We start from the raw sequence: 21,458 nt of genomic DNA on the forward strand, positions 1-21,458 counted from the left end.
AATTAAATTAGTGTGAATTCAGATGTGAATGTGAATCCAATGGTGCCACTATGTGGCCATTAAAAAGCACTTTGTTTTGGCTCATGCCTCCTAAATCATGAGGTGTTGGGTGACATTTTTTTCCCCTGGATTCCCTTTTCCCATACGTATTAGAGATTGCACAGAATTTGAATTAAACATTTTCTCACCACAAACTCTGGTACATTATATATTTGGATGAGCTACATGTGTAGTATTTCTCTGGTTGCCAGAGTCACAATGGCACAATTTATCCTCATACAAATTACAAATATTTATAGAGTGGATTTAGACATTTACCAAAAATCATAAACAATATCATCTACTCCGGATCACAGTCTATTACTATGTGTATGTTAATGCAGATCCAGATGCTGATTAAATGTTTGCTTTCACCAAAATTACACATTTGGGAAGATTGGGTAAGAAGGTGCTCTCTAAGAGCTTTGTAGTTCATATTGTGTTTTATATATAATATATTATATGTAATATGGATCTCAGTAGCAGCCTTGAGACAAAAGCAGAGACACACAGAATGTATGAAAATCATGTGTTTTCATATGTAGCATATGTCAACAACAAAACAATCAGTGATTGAGTGATGTATTTGTGTTGCTTTCAAAACAAGGGACAACTTTTTCTTACTCTGTTGTCCTTATTTTCTTTTTAGTGACACTAGACAAACCCACTGGCTCCATAGCATTTACCTGAAAGTTTAAAGAAGTATTTAAAGGTCAGCGGTGAGCTGCTGTACATCACATGAGAAACTACAGCTTTAACAGCCTCCTATGAAACCAAGAGAGCTGCCTTCTTGTGAGATTTCTGGAAACATTGATCTACGGCTTTAATTAAAGCGCGTAAGAATTGTTTCAATTTCAGGACAAAATGTAAATTATATATATGGTAGCTGGTCTACAAACAGATCCCTTTGTGTCACTCCGAAGATATGTCTGTAATATCAAGAAAATATCTAATATATAAATCCACTTTTATGTATACATATTTAATTTTATACCATTGTGTAAATGTTAGATGTTCATAATGATATTATCAAGTGTGAATATCACGTATGTTTTCCAACAAACAATAAATACAACTCTGTAATTTAAACTATCTATTGTATGTTAACATTCAGGCACAGACAGCTGACATTGGGCGAGAGACGGGTACATCCTGGACAACTCGCCAATCACGTGCCATCCAGTCTGACTTCTTACTTATCATTTATCTTCAGAGTCCACTCTTTCACCAACACGATGACCTATATACATTAAGTTGAGTCAACCCTGAATTTATAGATCTTAACATCAATGCATTTTTTGTCTTCATTTTGCTATCACAACATATTAAAGGTTACAAGGAAAGGCTTTCTAACAAGTTGGGAAAGAGTAATAAATCAGAAATATACTAGGTTACTTAACTGACTGTTGCATTCAAAGACATAATTAATGAAACGGTAGGCACATTTTCTTTCTTGTAAACACACACGTATTGCTTGGCATTAGCTACTAATCTCATTCAGTTTCAGTGTTATGGAGAAAAAAAATTGATTAGAATCTAATTCTGCTAATTGATTCTTAACTTTTCATATATTTATATACTTTTCTCTGACAGAGCCAAGTGAAAGCCAGAGCGCATAGGATGGCCAGATGTCTACAATGAATACCACTAGTGTGGACAGGCTGACATACAGCCACACATGGTCCAACATGGACGGTCACACATGCTCTGTAATCCTATATATGTCAGTAGGGGCTTGAACGTGTCCCTTTCTCTCTGTTTGACTGCGATGTGGCGTCTCCTATAGGGGAACATCCTCTTATACATATCTTTACTATGGATCACTTACACTATGCAGGGGGTATGTATGTATACACGTGTGTGTGTGTGTGTGTGTGTGTGTGTTGTGTGTGTGCATTACCTTGAATCCCAGAATAATTTACTTCCTGTAATCGTTTTAGAGTAATTTGTAGCGTAATCTTCACACGTGCGCACACAAACGAGCACACATGAGTTTGTTTGTGTGGCGGAATGGCTGCTGAATTACTGCACAGTAAACACTAGAGGGCAGTGCAAGTGTGGAGAGTCTTGCCCAGCATACAGTATATTCTTATTTATATTATGTCTAGGAAGTTTTTGCATTTGTTCCACCTTCATCTAAACCACGTGGCAGCTGGTAGGTGAGTGCCTTGCTCAAGAGCAGCTTGACAGTAGATTCTTTGAAGAATGAACATTTTTCTAAACCACACTTCCCCAGTCAAGGATTAACGTCTGTCTATAATAAACAATATTCCACCTATATTACAGACAGAAGGATTAGATCTACCATTATCTAATGTTTTGTATTTTACTGATACTTCGAGTCATTTAACAGCTTGGTGATTTCAATAGTTTTCGCACATGTGCACAGGTCAACCAGCCCTTGTGTGGAGATTTGAGTACGTACTAAAAGAGTACTGGCTGTGGAAATATTTTTTATCAGTGGGAAAATATGATTCAGAACGTTGATGACACAAGTAAGTAATAAAAGTGTCATTGAGAGGAGTGGGTTCAAGGTGCAGGGGAAGAAGAATTAGAAGAATTGGAATAAAGGTTTATCGCCAAATAGTTTTACACATACAAGGAATTTGCCTTGTGTTATATTACCAACATATCAAGAGGACATTAATCAATAAATGCAAAAGTCAAGGAACATAAAAACAAAATAGAAAAACTACAATAACAACGTGGAGAAAAAAAACCTTTGAAAGTACTATAAGCAGCCATGCAACTTTTTAATTATTTGTTGTTTTCACCATCTTTAGTGTTATGTTGTTTGGGTTTTAACATCTCTGCAAGTTAAAGAGTACAAACCTATGAGTGTATATATATTTCCTCTCATGCTAAGCAAACAGAAATGACATTAATCAGTAAGTAGACATCTGGTTGGATAATGGCATCATTCTGTAAATCAAGTTATCATTTGTATCACCTGCTAGTGCACCTGTCTTTGGTGCATTTACCGGTACATTTAATTTAAGTGTATGACGCCAAATGTATCGTTAAATGTCTCGACACATCCCAATCAAACAGGCTTATTAATTCATAAAACAAGATCTGAGCCCTTCGTTGATATGTGGTGATAATTTAGGAATGAAAAACATCCAGATAACTATTTTGTTCATGGCCATTTACTCCTTATATAAACATAGAGAGTGCTTTATGATGTTTTACTAGATCTAGCCTTCTAAATCGTACATTTATGTTCTGAAATCTGAATTTTCACTTGTCCTCACATATTAATAAATGTTTCTGTGAAACTGTAATTGCAATAGAAGCAGCGAGATAAATGCATGAAGGAGGACATCTAAAGGTTTCTGAAACAAAAACTCTTGCTCCTCCTCTACTGTTACACCATGCCCCCCCCTCTCTACTCTGTCTATACTTATTGTTCTCTATTTCTTCTTTTCTTTCACAAAGTTACACAATATATGTCTTTACTCCTGACACTTCCACTACATCCACCCTTCCCCTCACTCCCCTATTATTATTATTATTATTATTATTATTATTATTATTATTATTATTATTATTATTATTATTATTATTATTATTATTATTATACAGCTTTGTTCTCCATGTCCATGTAGATGTGTGTATATATACAGTATAGTGTTGAGCATATTTATCAGGTTATTTTTGTATATAAACACATATGCATACATTTCTCTTTCTTACAGGAGAGTTTTTTTTCATCATATAATTCAAGATTTTATTTGAATCCCTTCCCTCTATCATAGAGAGCACATGCTGACTCCATCTAGATGGTAACTAAGTACTGCCCAAACATAGGAATAGTCTTTCCTTTCCACTAACACAGGTTTTGTCTGATTCTGGTTCCTCTGTACTCTTTGTTCACAGGTTAAGGAGTGAAATCTCTTAACAATTAAGTTTATTGAAGCAAGTTGCTCTCCTGATTGTTTGTGTACTTCTTATAAAGCATCTCAACCCAAATTATTTCCTAAAAATGTTGATATTCCAAAACTTCTGTCAAATGTTTCCTTGAAAAGTTATCGACATGCTTCAAGAATACCTTTCTGAATTGTGACGCGTACTCACAGCACTACTGAGTTAAACACACAAACACAATGGATTATTATTTTATAATAAGCATACATACATGCACATTTAGAAAGATTTGTGATGGACTACATTTAAAATATTGTTTCATGGGTTTTAATAATACATGACCTCTCTTGGTACATTTGTATTAATGACCTACATGTGGGCAGTTTAAGAGGATAGTCTGTCCACTAAAATACAATGAAATCTGCTCATCAGTGTTTAATAAATGTAGGATTAAAAGTACATTTTGGCTGTGATGTTGTTGAAAAGAGGTGGCACATTCTCTAAGTGAGTTATGCTGAGTTAGAGTTTCAATGCTGCTGCTCTGGAAGAGACATGTGGGATCCTGGAATAGATTTAGAAGAAGAAAAAACCCCTGAGGGCTGCATAGGCAGAGAGAAGCACAGATAATATAAAAAGGAATGGATGGGATGTTTTTGTGTGTGTGCATAAGAGCATGTCGGCCAAAGAAACAAATGTGAGAGCGAAAAGTATGTGTTTGTGTATGTAAGTCTGTTCTCTGCTGAGTGATAGCTGAGCACAGTTGCTTTTATTACCAGGATGACCCATCTCACTCCTCTCCTTCCTCCCATTCTCTCTATCCCCCTCCCCCACAGCTCTGTGATATGAATACACACTGCAGAGCCCCTGGCTTTACGTTCTCCGAGAGTCTTTGTCTGGCCTTTATCACCACTGGATCTTTATTCACAAACTCTAAACAGTCCGTGTCTTTCAGGCTGTATTTGTTTGGCAACATCGCGAATGTGTTTGGAAAAAATCATGATCATCAAAACCACGACCTCAAAGAGCAAAACACAAGCTCCTTGAAGGACAATCGAATGCCTGTGGAAGTCCTATAGTTATAACCTAACCTGCACTTGAAATCTTATTTTAAACTGAATCACCATAATGGGTTCTAAAAACAAACATTTCACACTTACTTATTTACATTTTATGGGAACATATTAAAATAAATCAATGAATACAAATGTATACAAATTGACTTTTACAAATATACAAATTGACTTTACAGGAGGGAAGGGCTTGCATTGTTTATGATCATGATGATATGGTCTGATGTTTGATATCATTTTCCCTCAGGTGAAAACAAAGATTCAGATTACACACCTTGCTTTTACATATGATTGTGCGTACTTGTCTATGTCCACTTGTGATTGGATCACAAAAGACGCATGGTGATGCCAGATCTGAACAGGGTCCGTGTGTGTGGGTGGGATTGGAGTTGGTGGGTTTCAGGAATGCCATAGTTCACAAGAAAACCGAAGGGTTGGTGGCTGTAGAGGGCCACAGAGGGGGTCGAGGTCAGTAGATATCATTTTATAGCCCCCTGATTGAGAGATTTCATTTCATTGCTTACAAAAGGGTTCTTTATACAACCGCAACTTCAAATACTTGCTTAATGCCTACATACCTTTGAACAACGTGAACAAGTGAAGTTAATGAAAAGATGAAGCAAGGAAACCAAATAAAAGTGATCATCAGCATCGCTGCTGAGTACCTAATTATGTGTAAATGTTTCTGTATCGTCTGCCTAGTAGTGAACAAAGTGTATCTCTAACTGAAAACCTTTTGCGTGTGTGTGTGTATGTGTGTGTGTGTGTGTGTGTGTGTGTGTGTGTGTGTGTGTGTGTGTGTGTGTTTGCACTGATGGGACAGGGTTGGTAACCATGGAGCTGACCGGGGCGGGGTGTTTGTTGACGAACAACATTCCAGTGTGCGCCTGATGTGTGTGTGTGATAAACTCAGCACAGGTAAACATCATGTATCTATTTAAAGATGGTGATTCTCCTCTGAACAGCTGATGGCCAAAGTGTTTGAGCACTGGCTGTGTTGCCTTCTGAGAGGCCTCAGTATTCTTCTGTTTGGATACACAGAAAAACTATTTTGTGTTTCACACAGGGTCTTCTTCTTTCCTGCAATTTTATTAAAAAAGTCCCTTCTTGTCTACAGGGTTTCTTTTCTCCTTCAATGAGTCATTTTATTGTTTTAATTGTCTGAGTGCATTTTTCACACTCACAAGTGAACAGTCCATTTTGAGCAACAGTTCACATCAACCAGCTACCTCTGTAACATCTGTTGGGCTGCATGCATATCCTATGTGTTCCTCTAATCCTTTCACCAGGAGATGACTGTCTGCACCAATGTTTTTTAGACTTTAGTTTATTCTTGTGACCATTGTTCAAATATTAGCATTACAAACAACATACACATTTTGTTTTTGTTTGTTTTTTGCCTCATGTAATATCTGCATTAGTAAACATTTGTGTCCACCCCTCAATGTATTCCCCGAGAAGTAAATAAAGGTGGAATGAAAATGAATGTCTATGCCGATTAGATGTGCCTTGTTTTTTTGTGCGTGTGTGAAATCAAAACAACAAACTGGAGATGGCGGGGAGGTTTGTCTGTCCGACCGTGCCTCCATCATCTCTTGAAAGATAGGATCAGATTATTGGTTGTATTTAATTCGGCGCCAGTGGAGCACGTTTTTAAACACAATTTTCTCAGTTTCACTTCATCCCTCAGTGACAACGTTGCCTTGTATTCAGGATCACAGTGGATTGTGATGTGGTTAAACCTCTCTTGAACGTTAAAATCTCTTAAACCCTTAGCGTGCTCCAAAGATCAGTAAACTACTCTTCACCTATATTTGTTTGCATAAGCAGCAGCGTTAACCCTTCAGCTATACGTCCCGACAGACCTGCTCAACTGACTCTGCTCAGGTGCAGCAAATTCTTATGTGACACGAGTACACACACGTTTGAATAAGTCTTTCAAACGCTCATTGCTGGCCAATGAGTTCACTGATAAGAACTAAGAGGGGGAAAACTAGTGTGATGAGGATGTTAAAACAATAACATTGTCAAAGTTATTAATAACTGCATGTTTTTATAAATAAAATGCTGTTCATCAGTTAAGTTGATGACAATACCTACAATCAACATTTGAAGGAAGATAAAGAACAAAGCAAGTCATATCATTTCAAGTTAATGAGAAGAAGACATGTTAAAACGTAGCACTCACCAATTTGAATAAAACAAAGGGTTACCAAGATCAGTGTTTTACTCACGGTACACAATTTACCTTTGCCTCGGACATTGCACAACAGCAGTTTGGCTAGTATGTTGAGAATCTGCAAATGACTGCACAATTCAGACTGTAACTTGAATGGACAGAGATATTTAAAATATGTGGCATCTGACTGTGTGTGACAGTGATACAGACTGACTGTCATTCTGTAACTGAAGCCTCCTTTAACTAGACCGGGCACAGAAATAAACACTCACACACACACAGAAAAATGTACTTCTGTACTTCTGTTCATACATAAAGAATTGTAAGTGTGGCCGTATCACATATACAATATAAAGGTCCATTCAGTGTCATACAAATCCAGAGTGAAATGTCTTGACAAGGATCAGGGACACACATCCATGTCCCCATGCGAATAATGAATCCTAATGAATTAGTTCATCCCCTGAGTTTTCATCAAGCAACCAATAATTCCACTCGTCTGACATTTTCTCTCAGGAAATTGAATGTTATCAGGGTGGCTTTACGTAACGTTCTGTTACAGAACTGACTTAAAAACAAAACAAAAACAGAGAATAAACAAATAAGAAACATGTTACTGTGTGTGCTGCATTGTTATCTGTGCCCAGTCAGGACACAATGTCCCACTTGTCCAACACTTCATTTAACATACTTCAAAAACTAATAACTGAATTTCTATTAGCATGAAAATGCTATGTTAGCATTGAGCTCTCAAAGTGAAAGTGTGGAGATGAGTATGTGCCGTGCCCTAATAGACCCAACCCATAAACCCATAAACCCATAAATTTGTCACCTATAGTATCTGAGATCAAACTCTCTCCATTCTATATTTATTTTGTATCCACTCTACAGTTTTGTTGATGGTCTGCTAAAATGGCTATAGACTTGTAATCTTGTTATTAACAACCTTGATAAAAAGATGGATCCCAGAAGCTGTTAACGAACTCAAACTACTAACTGTACGACATCTTTAAATCCCCCTTGAGCTCTGTTTTGGAGCTGACTGCCATGATTCCAGAGTAACCTTTATTGTAACAATTCAACAATATTTCAAGATTTACTTACTGGTGACATCGTGGTCACAGGGACTACAGTCTGTAAAAGGTCACACTGATACAGTTCCTGCAGCAGCTGTATGTTCTGCTGAAGTTTTCTTGTGTGACTATAACGGAAAGATCACCAGCTCAACCTGGAAGTGCTGGGGACATGTAGAAGCACTGTATGTAGATATGTAATCCATATGCACTCACACACTCTTTAGGAATAAATCATGTTGCAAGCCTTCAGGCGAGACTGCCACGTAAGCGTTGACTCAATTTGTACATAACGGCAACAACACTAAATTCTCTCCCCAAAAATGAAAACTTAGTTTACACCCTTCGCTACTTCACTACTAATTATAAAAACATGTTTTGTAAGTTCTATGTTTCCTTTACACGATAAGGACAATAAATGACACAATAATGCATATATTTATTCTTTCCTATTATTATGCATGTGTACGACTGTACCCAAGAGTTGGAGACAATGGGTGTTCACAACTCATGCAGTACAGGCTGGCAGTGGGCGTTGACACATGTACAAGCTTTCTTTCTCTTTATTCCTTGGGGGAGATACATACAATGAAAACTATTATCTAGCTTCATGGTTTTAATTAATTAAAAAAAAGTTGAAAGATAGAAGAGTAGAAGTTTTGTGTGTTTTCATCTTTTTGGATTTCTCTCAAGAAACCAATATAAATGTAATGGTAGCATGCATAATGGTCCGTATGTTACAAAACAGACTCTGAGAAACTCTCAAAGTAAAAAAAAAGTAGAGACGAAAAGGTAGAGCAAACATTTTAGAGCATGTGCGTCGTTGTTGCCATGTGCTCGAGTCAAAAACGGATCAAGGGAAGGGGGTGTGGCACTCTGCGAGCTGCACGGACCACTCTCTTTCTCTCTCTTCCCTTCGCTCTGATGGAGGGCTTGCATAACATCCAGCCAGTATAGCAAACTCTGATTCAATCATCTCACTGAGCTGTCGTGCACGTGCATGTGTGTTAGGTGGGGGTCTGTATGCCTCTCGCTCTCTCTCTGTCTCTCCACGCCCCCAATCTTTCATCCCAGTGCACCCATAGGTTAGATGCAAAGGTAACAGAAAGACCGGGGGCTCTATAAAGACCCGCTTTGTTCATTCGATCTCTCTGCTGCTTTTTTTTATTTCTTCGGTCTTTCTTGTTACCATCACCATACATCAAAATGCCCAGCAAGAGGAAGAAGAACAGGCGTCGCATGAGGAGGGTGGTAAGTGATGACAGGCGCACTTTTTTAAATCCAAGAGGATTTTGTTTTCATCACAATATATCCAAAGTCTCTTGTATTTATTTAGAAGTCAAAATCAGTTAGTTTTGACCTTCTCTTGAAAAATGTTGATGACCGTTAACTTTTGTAGGGTTTGTGATTGTATTGGTAGTTTTAACTCTTTAATGCGTCTCTTTAACTTCCCCACTCCACAAATTGCAAAACCTGCAAAAAACAAGTGTTTTCCACCTGTGCTCAAGCTTATAACGGCACTTCAAATTGAACCAATTCGAAATATCAATAGAAAAGTGACAGATAGACCAGATGTTTTCTTTTCAGTTTATTGTTGTTTGTTTCTTGTGACCCCGAGGAGTGCGTAAAATCTCGCCAAGATAGAAGGTTGTTCTACAAATGCACTAAAATAGATTCCATATATAATTAACACTATTCGTTTCAGTAGTACGACACTACAGATGCTTGTGATTCTCTAATTATGTAGAAGAGACAAAGAAAATTGTTCACGTCTTGGCTAAACTCCCGTGCACCACATGCGTTATCAGCATGCTCCGGATACAATTATAAAATGCAGCGATTGATAGTTCACATTCATATTTCACTGTGCATTATTGTCATTACACGTTAAAACGGCCTCAATACATAATCTATTTAAACAATATTATGTTTTCTGTTTGAGAGAAAAGCAGAAAGTACCCCCCCCCCCCCCCCCATCTCATGCACAAACAGGTACAGACTGTTCATACAGTACACGATGTCTTAACTTACAATGAAAATCAGCTATACATCATTTATTAATCATCATAATAATGTGTTATGAAGCAGCAGGCCAATGGTATGATAATTCACAAATCTGACTCCTAACCCACCCCCACTCCTCTTAGGTAACTGGGAGAAATTGTACTTCTGAACATTCAGTGCCCAAAGAGCAGTGGGTGTGGCAGAGGGGTGTGGGTGGGGGGATGTATACCAGTAACAAGTAACAAGTAACAGATGCTCGAATTTTTCAGAGGGCAAAGGTTATTATGTCACCAAACACTCATCTCTTTTCTAACCACAATGATAGCTTTCAACTTGTGCTCCATTATCTAACTTCAACTTATAAACTACTTGCTTCTCCAATGAAGGCTCAGTCCTCCAGCATAGGGAAGACTTCTAGGTATGGAGTTTCTCAGCCCATCCCCCTCCTAAGACTCTCGGCACCACACAACTGTATTTGGTAGTGTGTTGACTGGAGGAATCTCTTGCATTAGGTTTGCCAGAGTCTGCACAATCTCTTTGATTCTCTCAGTGGCACTCAGATAAAATGGCCCCTGACGTCACTTACAGCAGGATGTTATCACCAAAGAGCTGCTTGAAGATGTAAAGCTGAATGCTCTTCACACACGTCTAAGCAATCACAAGTGGCTGAGCATCCTTAATATAGCTTGAGGAACACGATTAGATTTTTATTAATTTAAGGTGACGTATCAGCCTTTTGTAATGAGGTTTGGGGCAACGATAAGGGAGGGGTTGTTTTGATGGTCGCTAGCTGGACAGGCATAGCCCTATGAACTAACTGGCTGTCGGTCTAACAAAAGCATTTTCAGGGAGTGATTGTAACCTGATTATAACATGATTATAATGTGATTAGTGCCACTGTCTGGCCTGAGGGGCACCCATCAGTGCTGCTGACTCGCACGGTTTCCATTCCCGCTTCACCAGACCTGTCAGTACGGCTCTGATTCAACTAATTAGGTCCCATTATCAAAGCAGCTTTGCTGGTCCCACTCCCCGTTACCCAGCCCCTCCCTCCGGTGGTCTGCTCTCCTAAAATCTCCTTTAGAGCCTGGGGGTTTTTGTCCAAAGCTGAAAAAACAGGTTGGATGGCATGCCTGGTATTCCCGCAGACAGAAATGTGCTAGAATGAACTGCAGGCTGACAACAACCTCAGTATCTGAACATGTCGAGAGCCTCAGACTTCAGACTCCTAAAACTCCTATTTGCCTCTTTCTTCACCTTTTTGAAGCCACTCACGTGCTACTCTTCAACTTTCAAACTTCACTTGTTTGAGAAAAAAATCAATCAATCAATTTCAGTTATCGTGAAATATTTTAATCGTACTAATTAACATGTGAAATACCTTGAAAGCATGAAAGTTAAATGGTGGTTCCCATTGTAATGACATGACAACAATCATTAATCCAGATGTTTGTTTGTGTTTTCCCTCTTACAGCAGGCCCAGAGGAGAATCCTTGAAGAGCAACATGCGGCCAACCCAACAGTCAAAGCGGGTCCCGGGATTGCAGTCTGTGCGCCCCCTGCAGCGATCCCAAAGAAAGCGGCTAAAGCTCATGCACCCGCTCCAGCTCCAGTTAAGATCCCCATGGTCGTTCCCATTGCAGTCCCAATTGTTGAGATCCCCATAAAAGAACCAGAACCAGTTGTCGAAGAACCTGTCGCCAAGCCCGTCCCAGTCGAGGTAGTGGCACCAGAGCCTGAGGCTGTGGTGTTGGAACTGGCACCAGTAGAAGTTGAGGTTGAAGTCCCAGTCGAGGTAGTGGCACCAGAGCCTGAGGCTGTGGTGTTGGAACAGGCACCAGTAGAAGTTGAGGTTGAAGTCCCAGTCGAGGTAGCGGCACCAGAGCCTGAGGCTGTGGTGTTGGAACAGGCACCAGTAGAAGTTGAGGTTGAAGTCCCAGTCGAGGTAGTGGCACCAGAGCCTGAGGCTGTGGTGTTGGAACAGGCACCAGTAGAAGTTGAGGTTGAAGTACCAGCCCCGGTCCCTGAAGAAGCACCAGTCATTGAGACTCCACCAGAGGAGCCCGCTATAGTTGAGGCTGCAGTTGTACAAGAGGCTGAACCTATCATTCCTGAAACAGAACCAGTAACAGAGGTAAGAACTACTTTGTTTCATACACATGTAGACATTTGATCGTAAAAATTAAGTGTTTTTTTACCAGCGAAGTCCTATAAAAGATTTTAAACTTTCAAAGTTTACCAATAAGTACCCGAAGGTCAGATCAACATATTTTACCTAGGTTATGGAGATATTTATGGACTGTTTAGGTTGGAATAGGAAGGAATATTTAGGTTGTTCTGGTGTGATGTCTCTTCAAAGGCCATATAACGTGGCCTATTGGTGTAGATTTTAACAGGAGCTTTAGATCATCTTCTTTTCAGGGGCTGTCTGTGTAGTGTTATACCCCCTGGATCAAAATAAGCCTCAAACGAGGTGTAGGCGCAGTAACCTCAGTCTCAGAATGAGAGGTAATTCGGTTTAAAAACATCTACTGAAAAAGTTGTAATTACATTGTATCACATGGTAGAAGAACAATGTGCTCACATGCCGCCATGAGCCAACGCAGCTCTTTTCCCAATTCTCCTGCACATATGGCTAGAAATGATAACTTTAGCATGCCAATTAAAGTTATGTAGCTGCACACATTGTGGCTCTTACTCGCTATAGTATGTCTGTGTGTTTGAGGTCTGTGGACGACGAGTTTAGATGCTGTTTGCAGTATGTGCAGTGGCTGGGCTCTTACGGGAGATGGGAAGTGGCGCTGGTGGGGGGTGGGAGGCACAGGGAACAACGTGTTCCATTTAGCAAAGAGGTGGGAAGTAGGGGAGCGATTGTAGGCTACATCACTGGGGGAGTGGGCAGAGCCATTTCAGCAGTCATTATAAATTATCACCTACATTTAAACATGCCTGTGTCATGAAGCACGTGGCTTTCTTTCAAATGGAACTGCTTTTTGTCTATATTCTGATTGGATCATTGATGGGGAGTTTATTCTCTAAAATGTAGTGCGGCAATTTGATATGCTGGATCAGATATGACTTGATAGGATTTTGTTTTTGTAATGTATGCTATCAATGAAATTGGTATGACTTTTAAAGTCAATAAATTGAGTGAAAATGACAAAGCTTGCCGTCTATCGTACTTAAAGAAATGTATGGCGTTTGGCTAATTTGGAAAATTGTAGCAGTTGTATCACTACAAAATGTTTCCCAAAACATTTTTAGCCTCCAAATCTATATACAGTATTTTTATATGCAAGTTAGAAAAAAATGTCTTTGTTGATTCATACAGCCAACATGCACACATTTTGGGAACATAATGTTCTGTTTCAGCCAGTAGACCGCAGGCTATGTACAGAGGCACGCACGAGGGGCATATGACACATGCATGTGCATAACCACATACATGGTTGTGTATATATGCACACACACTAAATGTATAGACAGTAACTGAGCCAGGACCACATATGGTGCACACGCATGTGCTGACATTTGTGCGAGCATGTACAACGTTGTCTAGTAAGAGGAGACACGAGGTGTTACCAGTGACGTGGCCATTTGCTACAAATTCACTCAGTGCTCCAGTAATACTTAGTTTACATATAGGTTACATAATGTTTAGTTTAGATTGTCACCTTAAGCTTTCGCGTTTTGCCCTATCCACTGAGCTATACAGGACCAATAAAGACTTTTCTATTGAAGATGGACTGCCCATCATTGTATAGTTGTTGCGCTGTGACATTATCCACCCCCTCTTTCCTTTTGTCTCTACCTCCCTCCCTCCCTCACCACATCATCTCTCACCCTTCTGCCTCCCCTCTTGCCTTGCTGCTTCTCTGCTCCTTCACCGATTGCAGATGTGTTGGATTTTGTTCGGACGCTCACAAACACGTGCAGACACTCATGCACTTTAGCAAACCTGAATATTAGTCAGTGCTGGCTTCCACTGCAAACACATACAGCAGCAGGTTGGATGCTGTTGGGTGTATGGTGTGTTATGAACTCTACTTAATCTTGACCAACAAAAGTGTTTACTCTGTAACGCCTTGCGTCAGGCTAGAGTTGGTCGCCACTCCATTAGTTGTTCAATAGACGATAGAATCAGAGCAGGCATAATGGGGCTAGTATTCAGCTGGCTTTGGGACCAGAGTGAGGCGGCTCCTCCGCTTCTGGTTGTCACCACGGAGACTCAGGTGAGTTTAAATCCACCCAATGTACAGGCATGCTTAGTGTTGCATTTTGCTGTGGCCTGAGGCAACGGTTGCTGCTTAGAATGAACATTTTGTACCCTTTTGCTCCCCCTGCTCCTGCAGATCTCCACCCCTCCCCCTTAAGTCCCTCACCCTTTTCCCTCCCTCATAAATTCATCCTCCCTCTTCACCCTACCTTCCCTCCCACCACTTGTTCGTGTGTCTCTCCTTTCACCCTCCTCAGGCCTCCCTCTTCCCTCTTTCACTTCTGTTTTCGTCCATCTCTTACGGGGCCTATGGGCATTTATTAACTTGTTCCTCTCGGCACATGTGCTCACCTCCTGGGAGAATTGGGAGGAAACAGGACAGGGGAAGGTGGGCTATTGATGTGGGGGGGGGGGGGGGGGGTGTTGCATCTACCTGTTTTGTTTAGTTTAGCTGTTTGCATTTGTCGTGTTGCAGACAAGCTTTTAGACAGCTGTCTCAACCTTTTTTAAATGTCTGTGAGGAATGTCTTGTCACATTAGACATGATGGCCAGAGAGAACTAGCAGTGACAAAGATGTGCGAAGTGATGCTTATAACTTTTTCAGACTTGACTGGAAAAAATATCACCATGTGGTAAAGCACGTGGGCACAACGAACTCACCCAGTGTCCAGCCTTCCTCCCTACACATGCACATGGAGCCCTCCCCACATTTCCTGGCTTTTATGGGTTTGTTTTCTAGAGCTCAATAGGGCTTTGTTAGTTGAACCATACACTTTTGCATAAAGAGAAATCAAAATGCTTCCCTTTTTTAGGGTTTACATTCTTTTTAAAGTTGCTTCGCATTGGACAGCTTACAAGAAAGATCTAACAAAGCGTTTTTTGCATTTCGTGTGTTTGTTGGTGAAAGCATCACATTGGTTGGAACGCATAGGTCATTGCATTCCTGATACATCATGTCCTCTATGGGTTAAAGTTGTTTGTATAAAAGTTGGCCGTTTCTAGATCAGCTTTGGTTTGAGCTGGAATTGCTTCTTAGTAGGACTGGCGAAACAGGATCTGTGTGCAGATCAGTTTGGTACAAAGTGTTCTGGGCTTGGGAGAGACTGGAGGGGGTGTGTATTCTATACTGTGTGTTTCCTGTTAAGCAAGGGAATGCCTATAGTCCACCCCTCTCTTTCTTGCCCTTCCTCCCTCCTTCCTCTCCCCTATACTGTTCCTCCGAGGCTGGAGTATATATTTACCCTTCTCAACCATACGTGCATTTTTGCTCCCTTGGCTTTTGTTCAGAAGTTGTTTAAATCCCGTACAACAGGATTCCTCACCTCCCAGTAGCACAACGCAAAGAAAGGTAGAGATGGTTAAGTAACCTGAGCATAACTACAAGCATTTGAAATGTTTTCCGTGTGTTTTTACTTTTCTAACTACTGTAGATAGATGGACTTGCTGAATTTGGCCAATGGATGCTTGGTCTGTTGTTGACTAGCTGCAGCCTGCATGCACCAGACTTGTCCTACATTGAAAAGTGACTGGTACAAGACAGTGTAAATAATTTAATGTTGGACTATGAAGATTTAAATTATTTATGTACTGCTCCCTGTTTACTGCCACTATGGCTCAACCTACTTGGATTCACAGTGGGCGTCGCCAGTAGCCATTTAGGTTACTGCCAACTGATTCAGTAAATCTGGTAAAAGAAAGCCTTGGCATAGTAAAATAAGGAAAGTATGGGTGACTTATGTTATTCAAAAAGTATTTCAATGAGTAAATGGTAATAAAACGTCAACATTGCCAACATTGTTTTGCTCAAGGACACTGGCAGAGCAATTGTTATGAATTTCTCTTTCCATCGGCATCTGGCGACATTCTGTAAAGATAAACGATAATAGATGTTGGAGTTTCTAAGTAGTTTAGGGTTTTGGAGTAGGGAATGTAGTTTAATAGGGTGAACGTTTTCTGAATCTGCGCTTTCTTTAGAAATAGGCGTACTGGTTTTCCATCATGCAATTGGTCGTAACTCTCCTGTAGGATGTATAATGTTCCTCCCCCTCTCCTGAGCTACAGCTACACTTCCACTCTCACACAAAGCATACCCTAAGAGTGCATTTGTTTGTGTGCCAGCGCAAATTTATGATCTGAAAACACTTTCTGAAACGGTAAACCAAAGACTCTCACAGGTTTTCTATTAAGTGCTTCAAGGCTATCAGAGCTGACAAATGGCTGCGTAGAAGCTCATTTTGCTCTAGGCACATTTTTTAAACCTGTGTGTGTGTGTGCCTCTCACAAAACGTGACATTTAACGGTTGAGAAAACCCCCCGAAAACTGCAGGATAATGGCAGCAGCGTAACACGAGGCAAATATTTTTTATTGCCTCTAAATGCTTGTTAATCGCTCCTTAGATTAAAATACATGAATATCTTTCATATCCATAACCTGAACAATTATCATGACTGTTTTGCTCGTGAGTAAACTCTCTCTTTTCCTTCATAGGTCATACCTCCAGCTGAGGCTCCAGTAGAAGCCCTCGTTGAGACTGAGGTAAGAACAAACCTGCATTTCATACACACACTCGCACACCACCCCTTTTCGTTCCCCCTAACCCTCTACTTGCACAGGCAGTATATCTTTTTTAATCTGCTCTTTTAGAAATGACTAGTGAAACTATGAAAGTTGTCCTGGACATAGAAGGTAAAAAGTATTTGAGGCCATTCAAGCTAAGCACGCAGACCCTATAGAAAGCATAATGCATTACATTGAGTACAGCGGCAGTCTGCCTTAGGGTAACACATTTCAGTGCATGTGGTTGTTTTGTTCATACATGACACCAGAGTAACTCAGAGTTGCAGTAACAATGAAAACATGTTAAATGTTTCTATGACTTGCGTAATCTTCACACTTTGAAAATAATAACCACACTTTGCCTCAGGCCTCATTCTTGTATAACGCAGTAAGTGTTTTTATTGCATTTATTTGCAAACAGCTGGTCACATAAATGACTGTGATGTTCATTACTTACCAAAAAGAACAACCTAAAATGCAGGCAATATGGTGTGACATAAGGGCGGCTTAAGTTACATAAACACAGTTCGGTGCAATCGGTCAGATTTGATCGTTGTAAGATTACTTCAGGTTGTATGCAGTGGAGAAGGGAAGTGTCAAATGTTTGCTATTAAGTCTCTTTAACAGGTGAGCATCCTTGTGTGTTGTTGCTCTTCTGATCATCTATCCATCAACCTAATAAACGATGTATCCATTTGCTAAAGTTTTATATTTCTCATTCTCCAGATTCAGACAGAGGAGACTACAACCGTAACAACAGAGACTGAACTGGTAAAACTGATCTTAATGACAGCAAGTCTTGGAATTATAGTTGTGTATCATTACAAACTCCGTAGTCTTGATCATGCATGCTAGGTCATTATAATTTTGTCCACATTTTATGCTTGACCAAGAAGATGGTTGATCAGTCATTCATATGGACCAAGCTTTATCCATTTGTTCCCCTGTTGCATGTTGCATGTTTGTTTTTTTTAAATGTGTGCCGTGTTGAATTTGCATGTGCAGACGCATGATGTCTGCGAGCCAGAGACTGAAGTGAAGGCTGAGGCCTGGGTCGCGGCCGTTGCAGACGATGTCGCCATACCAGAGCCCGTAACTGAAACAGCTGAAGAGGAGGCGGTTACAGAAACAGTGGTGGTGGAGGATGTTTTCGCAGAGATACCTGAGCCAGAACTGACTGAAGCTGAGGTTGAGGAGGATGAAGCTGAAATAGAAGTGTTGGCTGAAGAAGATGCACCTGAAGTCCCTGCTGAGCCTTTTGCAACCACAGAGGTGCCACGTTGATAAAAAAAAAAAACCCTTCCTCTTCTCTCAAACTTTTTTCTCCACCTTCTTCCAAGAACACAAAATGATACAGATGTGCCTTTTTGACTTTTATGTAGTTTGTATTTTGTGATTGTGTGTTGCATGTGGTTGCAAAGTTGTGGTTATTGTGGAAGTTCCCCCTTCAATCATTTTCAGTTGTATTGCTGTAAATGATTTCCTTTCCTGAATATTAAACATTCAGTGGTTAGGATTCAATCAGTCAAATGTAGAACTTCTTCAATGACTAAATCTGTTTTATGGCATGTTTTACTTCATTTACATAATGTCTTTCAAAATGTAACAGCAAAGACTTAAGACTTACTGTGTCCTGCAATGTCTTTTCTTTCAGGATGTTCCTGCCCAATCTGTGGAAATCCCAGAGGTATTTTTACCTCTTTCCCCATCCATGTTGATCAATAAAAATATTTTAGAAGTGAGAATTCTAACTGTCAATGTGTTGTAACTGAATATTAACATGGCAGCATCTGTTGTCTCACCAGGTGCCAGCCACCGTCCCTGAGGTAGAAGAGGCTGTAACTGAAGTCAAAGAGGTAAAACCTAACTCTCAAAACAATTAGAATCTACTCGTGTTGTGTGCCGTTTTGATTGACTGCATTGTAGATATAGATCACACTGGAAACAACTTATGGGTTTATAAATCTGCAAACTGTATTATGTCATCATGGATATTAAATTCAACACCCCTATCTTAAATATTTGATGCAATACAGTGTGCTTTTAAGCCATTTAAAACCATGATCTAGTTCAGAGACTTCAGTTTTCTCCTGGGATGCTTGCTAATTAATTCCCCTCATTCACAGTCTGTGTGTTGGCATGTGGAAACTCTTGAAATGTTCTTATCTTGTTCCCTGATATCTTCTCACACAGGACACTGCTGACAGCCTGGTTGATGACTTTGTTGTCACAGAATCTGTCTCAGACGTGGAGGTCGCCATTGCTGAGTCTGCTGCTGTCCAGCCGGTGAGAACTGCACAAAGAGGATTTTCTTTCATTAGACATTGCAATTACTACTTTTTCTTTAAGTCTCTAAGTCCAGAAAGCTGGCATGTCATCCTGCCTGTGTTTAGCATAGTTCCAATTAAAACAGCAAAGCTAACCTGAACCATTAAAAAAAAAATGGTCATGTTAATTGTACATAATCCACTGGTACAAATGTTATGCACAGATTTTTTTAACGGGCACCTCTCTGCTTGCTATATTTAGGAAATTGTGGAAGTGAGTGACACCCCTTCAGAATCTGTGGATGCGACGCCCGTTGCTGCACCTGCAGAGGAAATGGTCATTGTGAGTTACTAGCAAGCTTTTATAATTTTATACATACAGTATTATACATACATTTGTATATGATGTATGGTGGCTGTCATTTAAAAACACATATTTAGTATTAAACCACCATATGAAAATACTGTGCAAGTCTCCTCGGGATATAAGGCTTTCTTTTCTGTAGTTCTAGTGACTCCTAACCACCTTTCTCTTCCCCTCGTTGCCTTTCCAGGACGCCACTGCTGAGCAGACATGCTTGGATATTCTGTCAGAGCTGAAGCCAGAAATGTGTGACATGCCCTGTCAGATGCAGCGTGCTGTGGAGTCTGTGCAGCTCAACTCAATGGTAAGAGGCAAAGCTTTGAAAAATGTTTTTACTTAAATTATCATGTTTCTTATCAATACTGGGGAATTCCAGTGCACGCACCTGATCTACTGTCTTTTCTAATCAGGAGATGTCAGTGGAGGCAAAGCTGAATGGACACATTGTTCCAGAGCTCGCCATTGAGGGCTAGATCCACTTCACACAGCTTGGAAGACCTTCTTTGTCTTTGTAAGTTTCACTATATTGAATCAGTCATTTATCACAGATTTGAACATTAGTTCTTTCTTTTGTTAGTAATTGACTTACTTTACATCACTTTCAGCAGCCACTAACTAGGCCATTGTCCTCTTCTTTGTGTCCTTCATAGATTCCCGTTGGCCATTTGGAGAACTTAAAGCTTTACAGCTGACCGTGTTCATTTTTTAGGGCTTACTCCACGAAATCGAAAGGGACATCCACACTTTGAAGTGCCTTTCCGGCCCTGGTTCCTGTCAAAACACCAAACCAGATGTCAATAAGCCAAAACCCCGCTGCATTCAAGGCAGCGAAACATACTGTTGTCTAAAGTGTGCAGAAATGGAAACCAACATAATATGGCTCCTTATCTGTAGTTCTTCCCGAAAAACATGTACAGTGAATTTGCATTAACCGTGGAAGCAGGAGTGCTTGAGAGATGGAGATTCCTACAACCAGATGATGGGCAGTGCCTGGTATATCTTTGCGTGTTCGTCTCTCCAGCACATCTGCTTCCACACGGCATACTCAATGCATGTGAAAACTGTAACGTCAATGAATGTGGCTATAGTTGTACTTGGGCCTATGTTCATATGGGTGTTTATCACATCTCAAAGGCTCTTTTTAAAAAAGTTTTTTTTTTTTTTTAAAGACTTGTCTATAAACTTCCCCCTTGTCTCTATTTCTGTCCTCCAGTTCTCCTCTCTGCCTTAACCTAGTGCCAATGCTGAGGTTAGTGTGATGCTATCCTAAAGCTAGAGTTTTTGGATTCACGGCCACTGGAGAAAGATAGTTTGGGGGTGGGGGCGAGAGGCCATTCTGTTCCTTTTCTTTCCTTCACTTTTTTAAATCCTTTTTGTATAGACCCTATGATGTGCTACAGTTGTGTTCAAAGTATGTGCTCTGCAAGGGAAAAGTACTGTGATTTTACTGTTGAGCTGATGTTGGTCCACCTTTTGAAATAAAGCTGTAACTCATTGTGTTGCATGAGCACTTGTTTTACTTTCTATACACCATTTCACTCAAAATACACAGATGGGAGAAACAGTCTGAAACACATTAATCTTGGAGTGGGGGCTAAATAGAAACTCACATATATAAAATACAGTATATTATATTTTGGCTTCATTTTCCAGTTCTGGATAATTGTAGCTGAAGGGGGGGGGGGGGATAATCTGGATAAAGCTTTAGATATTCTATCTAAATATGGGTAAAACAAAAAGTACATAACAGGCTTCGACCATGTGACATTGTACGGTTTACAATAACATACCAAAGTCTTATCTTGTGATTGTGATGACTAC

At 40.1% G+C, this 21,458-nt stretch overlaps 1 protein-coding gene and 1 long non-coding RNA gene across 4 annotated transcripts; one reads left to right on the forward strand and one right to left on the reverse strand.

Moving 5' to 3' along the window:
- The first annotated feature begins 9,232 nt into the window (after window positions 1-9,232).
- On the forward strand, window positions 9,233-21,144 carry LOC115013097 (calphotin-like). Of its 3 annotated transcripts, XM_029439093.1 has the most exons (13): window positions 9,233-9,479; window positions 11,707-12,084; window positions 12,235-12,366; window positions 16,938-16,985; window positions 17,733-17,777; window positions 18,012-18,278; window positions 18,661-18,693; window positions 18,812-18,862; window positions 19,200-19,292; window positions 19,536-19,616; window positions 19,828-19,941; window positions 20,048-20,148; window positions 20,288-21,144. In XM_029439093.1, exons 1-12 carry the CDS (start codon window positions 9,435-9,437, stop codon window positions 20,108-20,110), a joined length of 1,350 nt encoding a protein of 449 aa, XP_029294953.1. In that variant the 5' UTR covers window positions 9,233-9,434; the 3' UTR covers window positions 20,111-20,148; window positions 20,288-21,144. The 3 variants fall into 3 exon arrangements, with proteins under 3 accessions (XP_029294953.1, XP_029294952.1, XP_029294954.1); XM_029439092.1 differs by having other exon boundaries at window positions 11,707-12,366; XM_029439094.1 differs by lacking the exon at window positions 18,012-18,278 and having other exon boundaries at window positions 11,707-12,366.
- Window positions 18,839-20,341, reverse strand: LOC115013127 (uncharacterized). The gene is made up of 3 exons (XR_003832764.1): window positions 20,227-20,341; window positions 19,515-19,596; window positions 18,839-19,299 (listed from the first exon to the last, which is right to left on the reverse strand). It is a non-coding gene; the product is annotated as an uncharacterized LOC115013127 (long non-coding RNA).
- Window positions 21,145-21,458: the final 314 nt, after the last annotated feature.

Source organism: Cottoperca gobio, chromosome 9, assembly GCF_900634415.1.
Source record: "Cottoperca gobio chromosome 9, fCotGob3.1, whole genome shotgun sequence".
Lineage (NCBI taxonomy): Eukaryota > Metazoa > Chordata > Actinopteri > Perciformes > Bovichtidae > Cottoperca > Cottoperca gobio.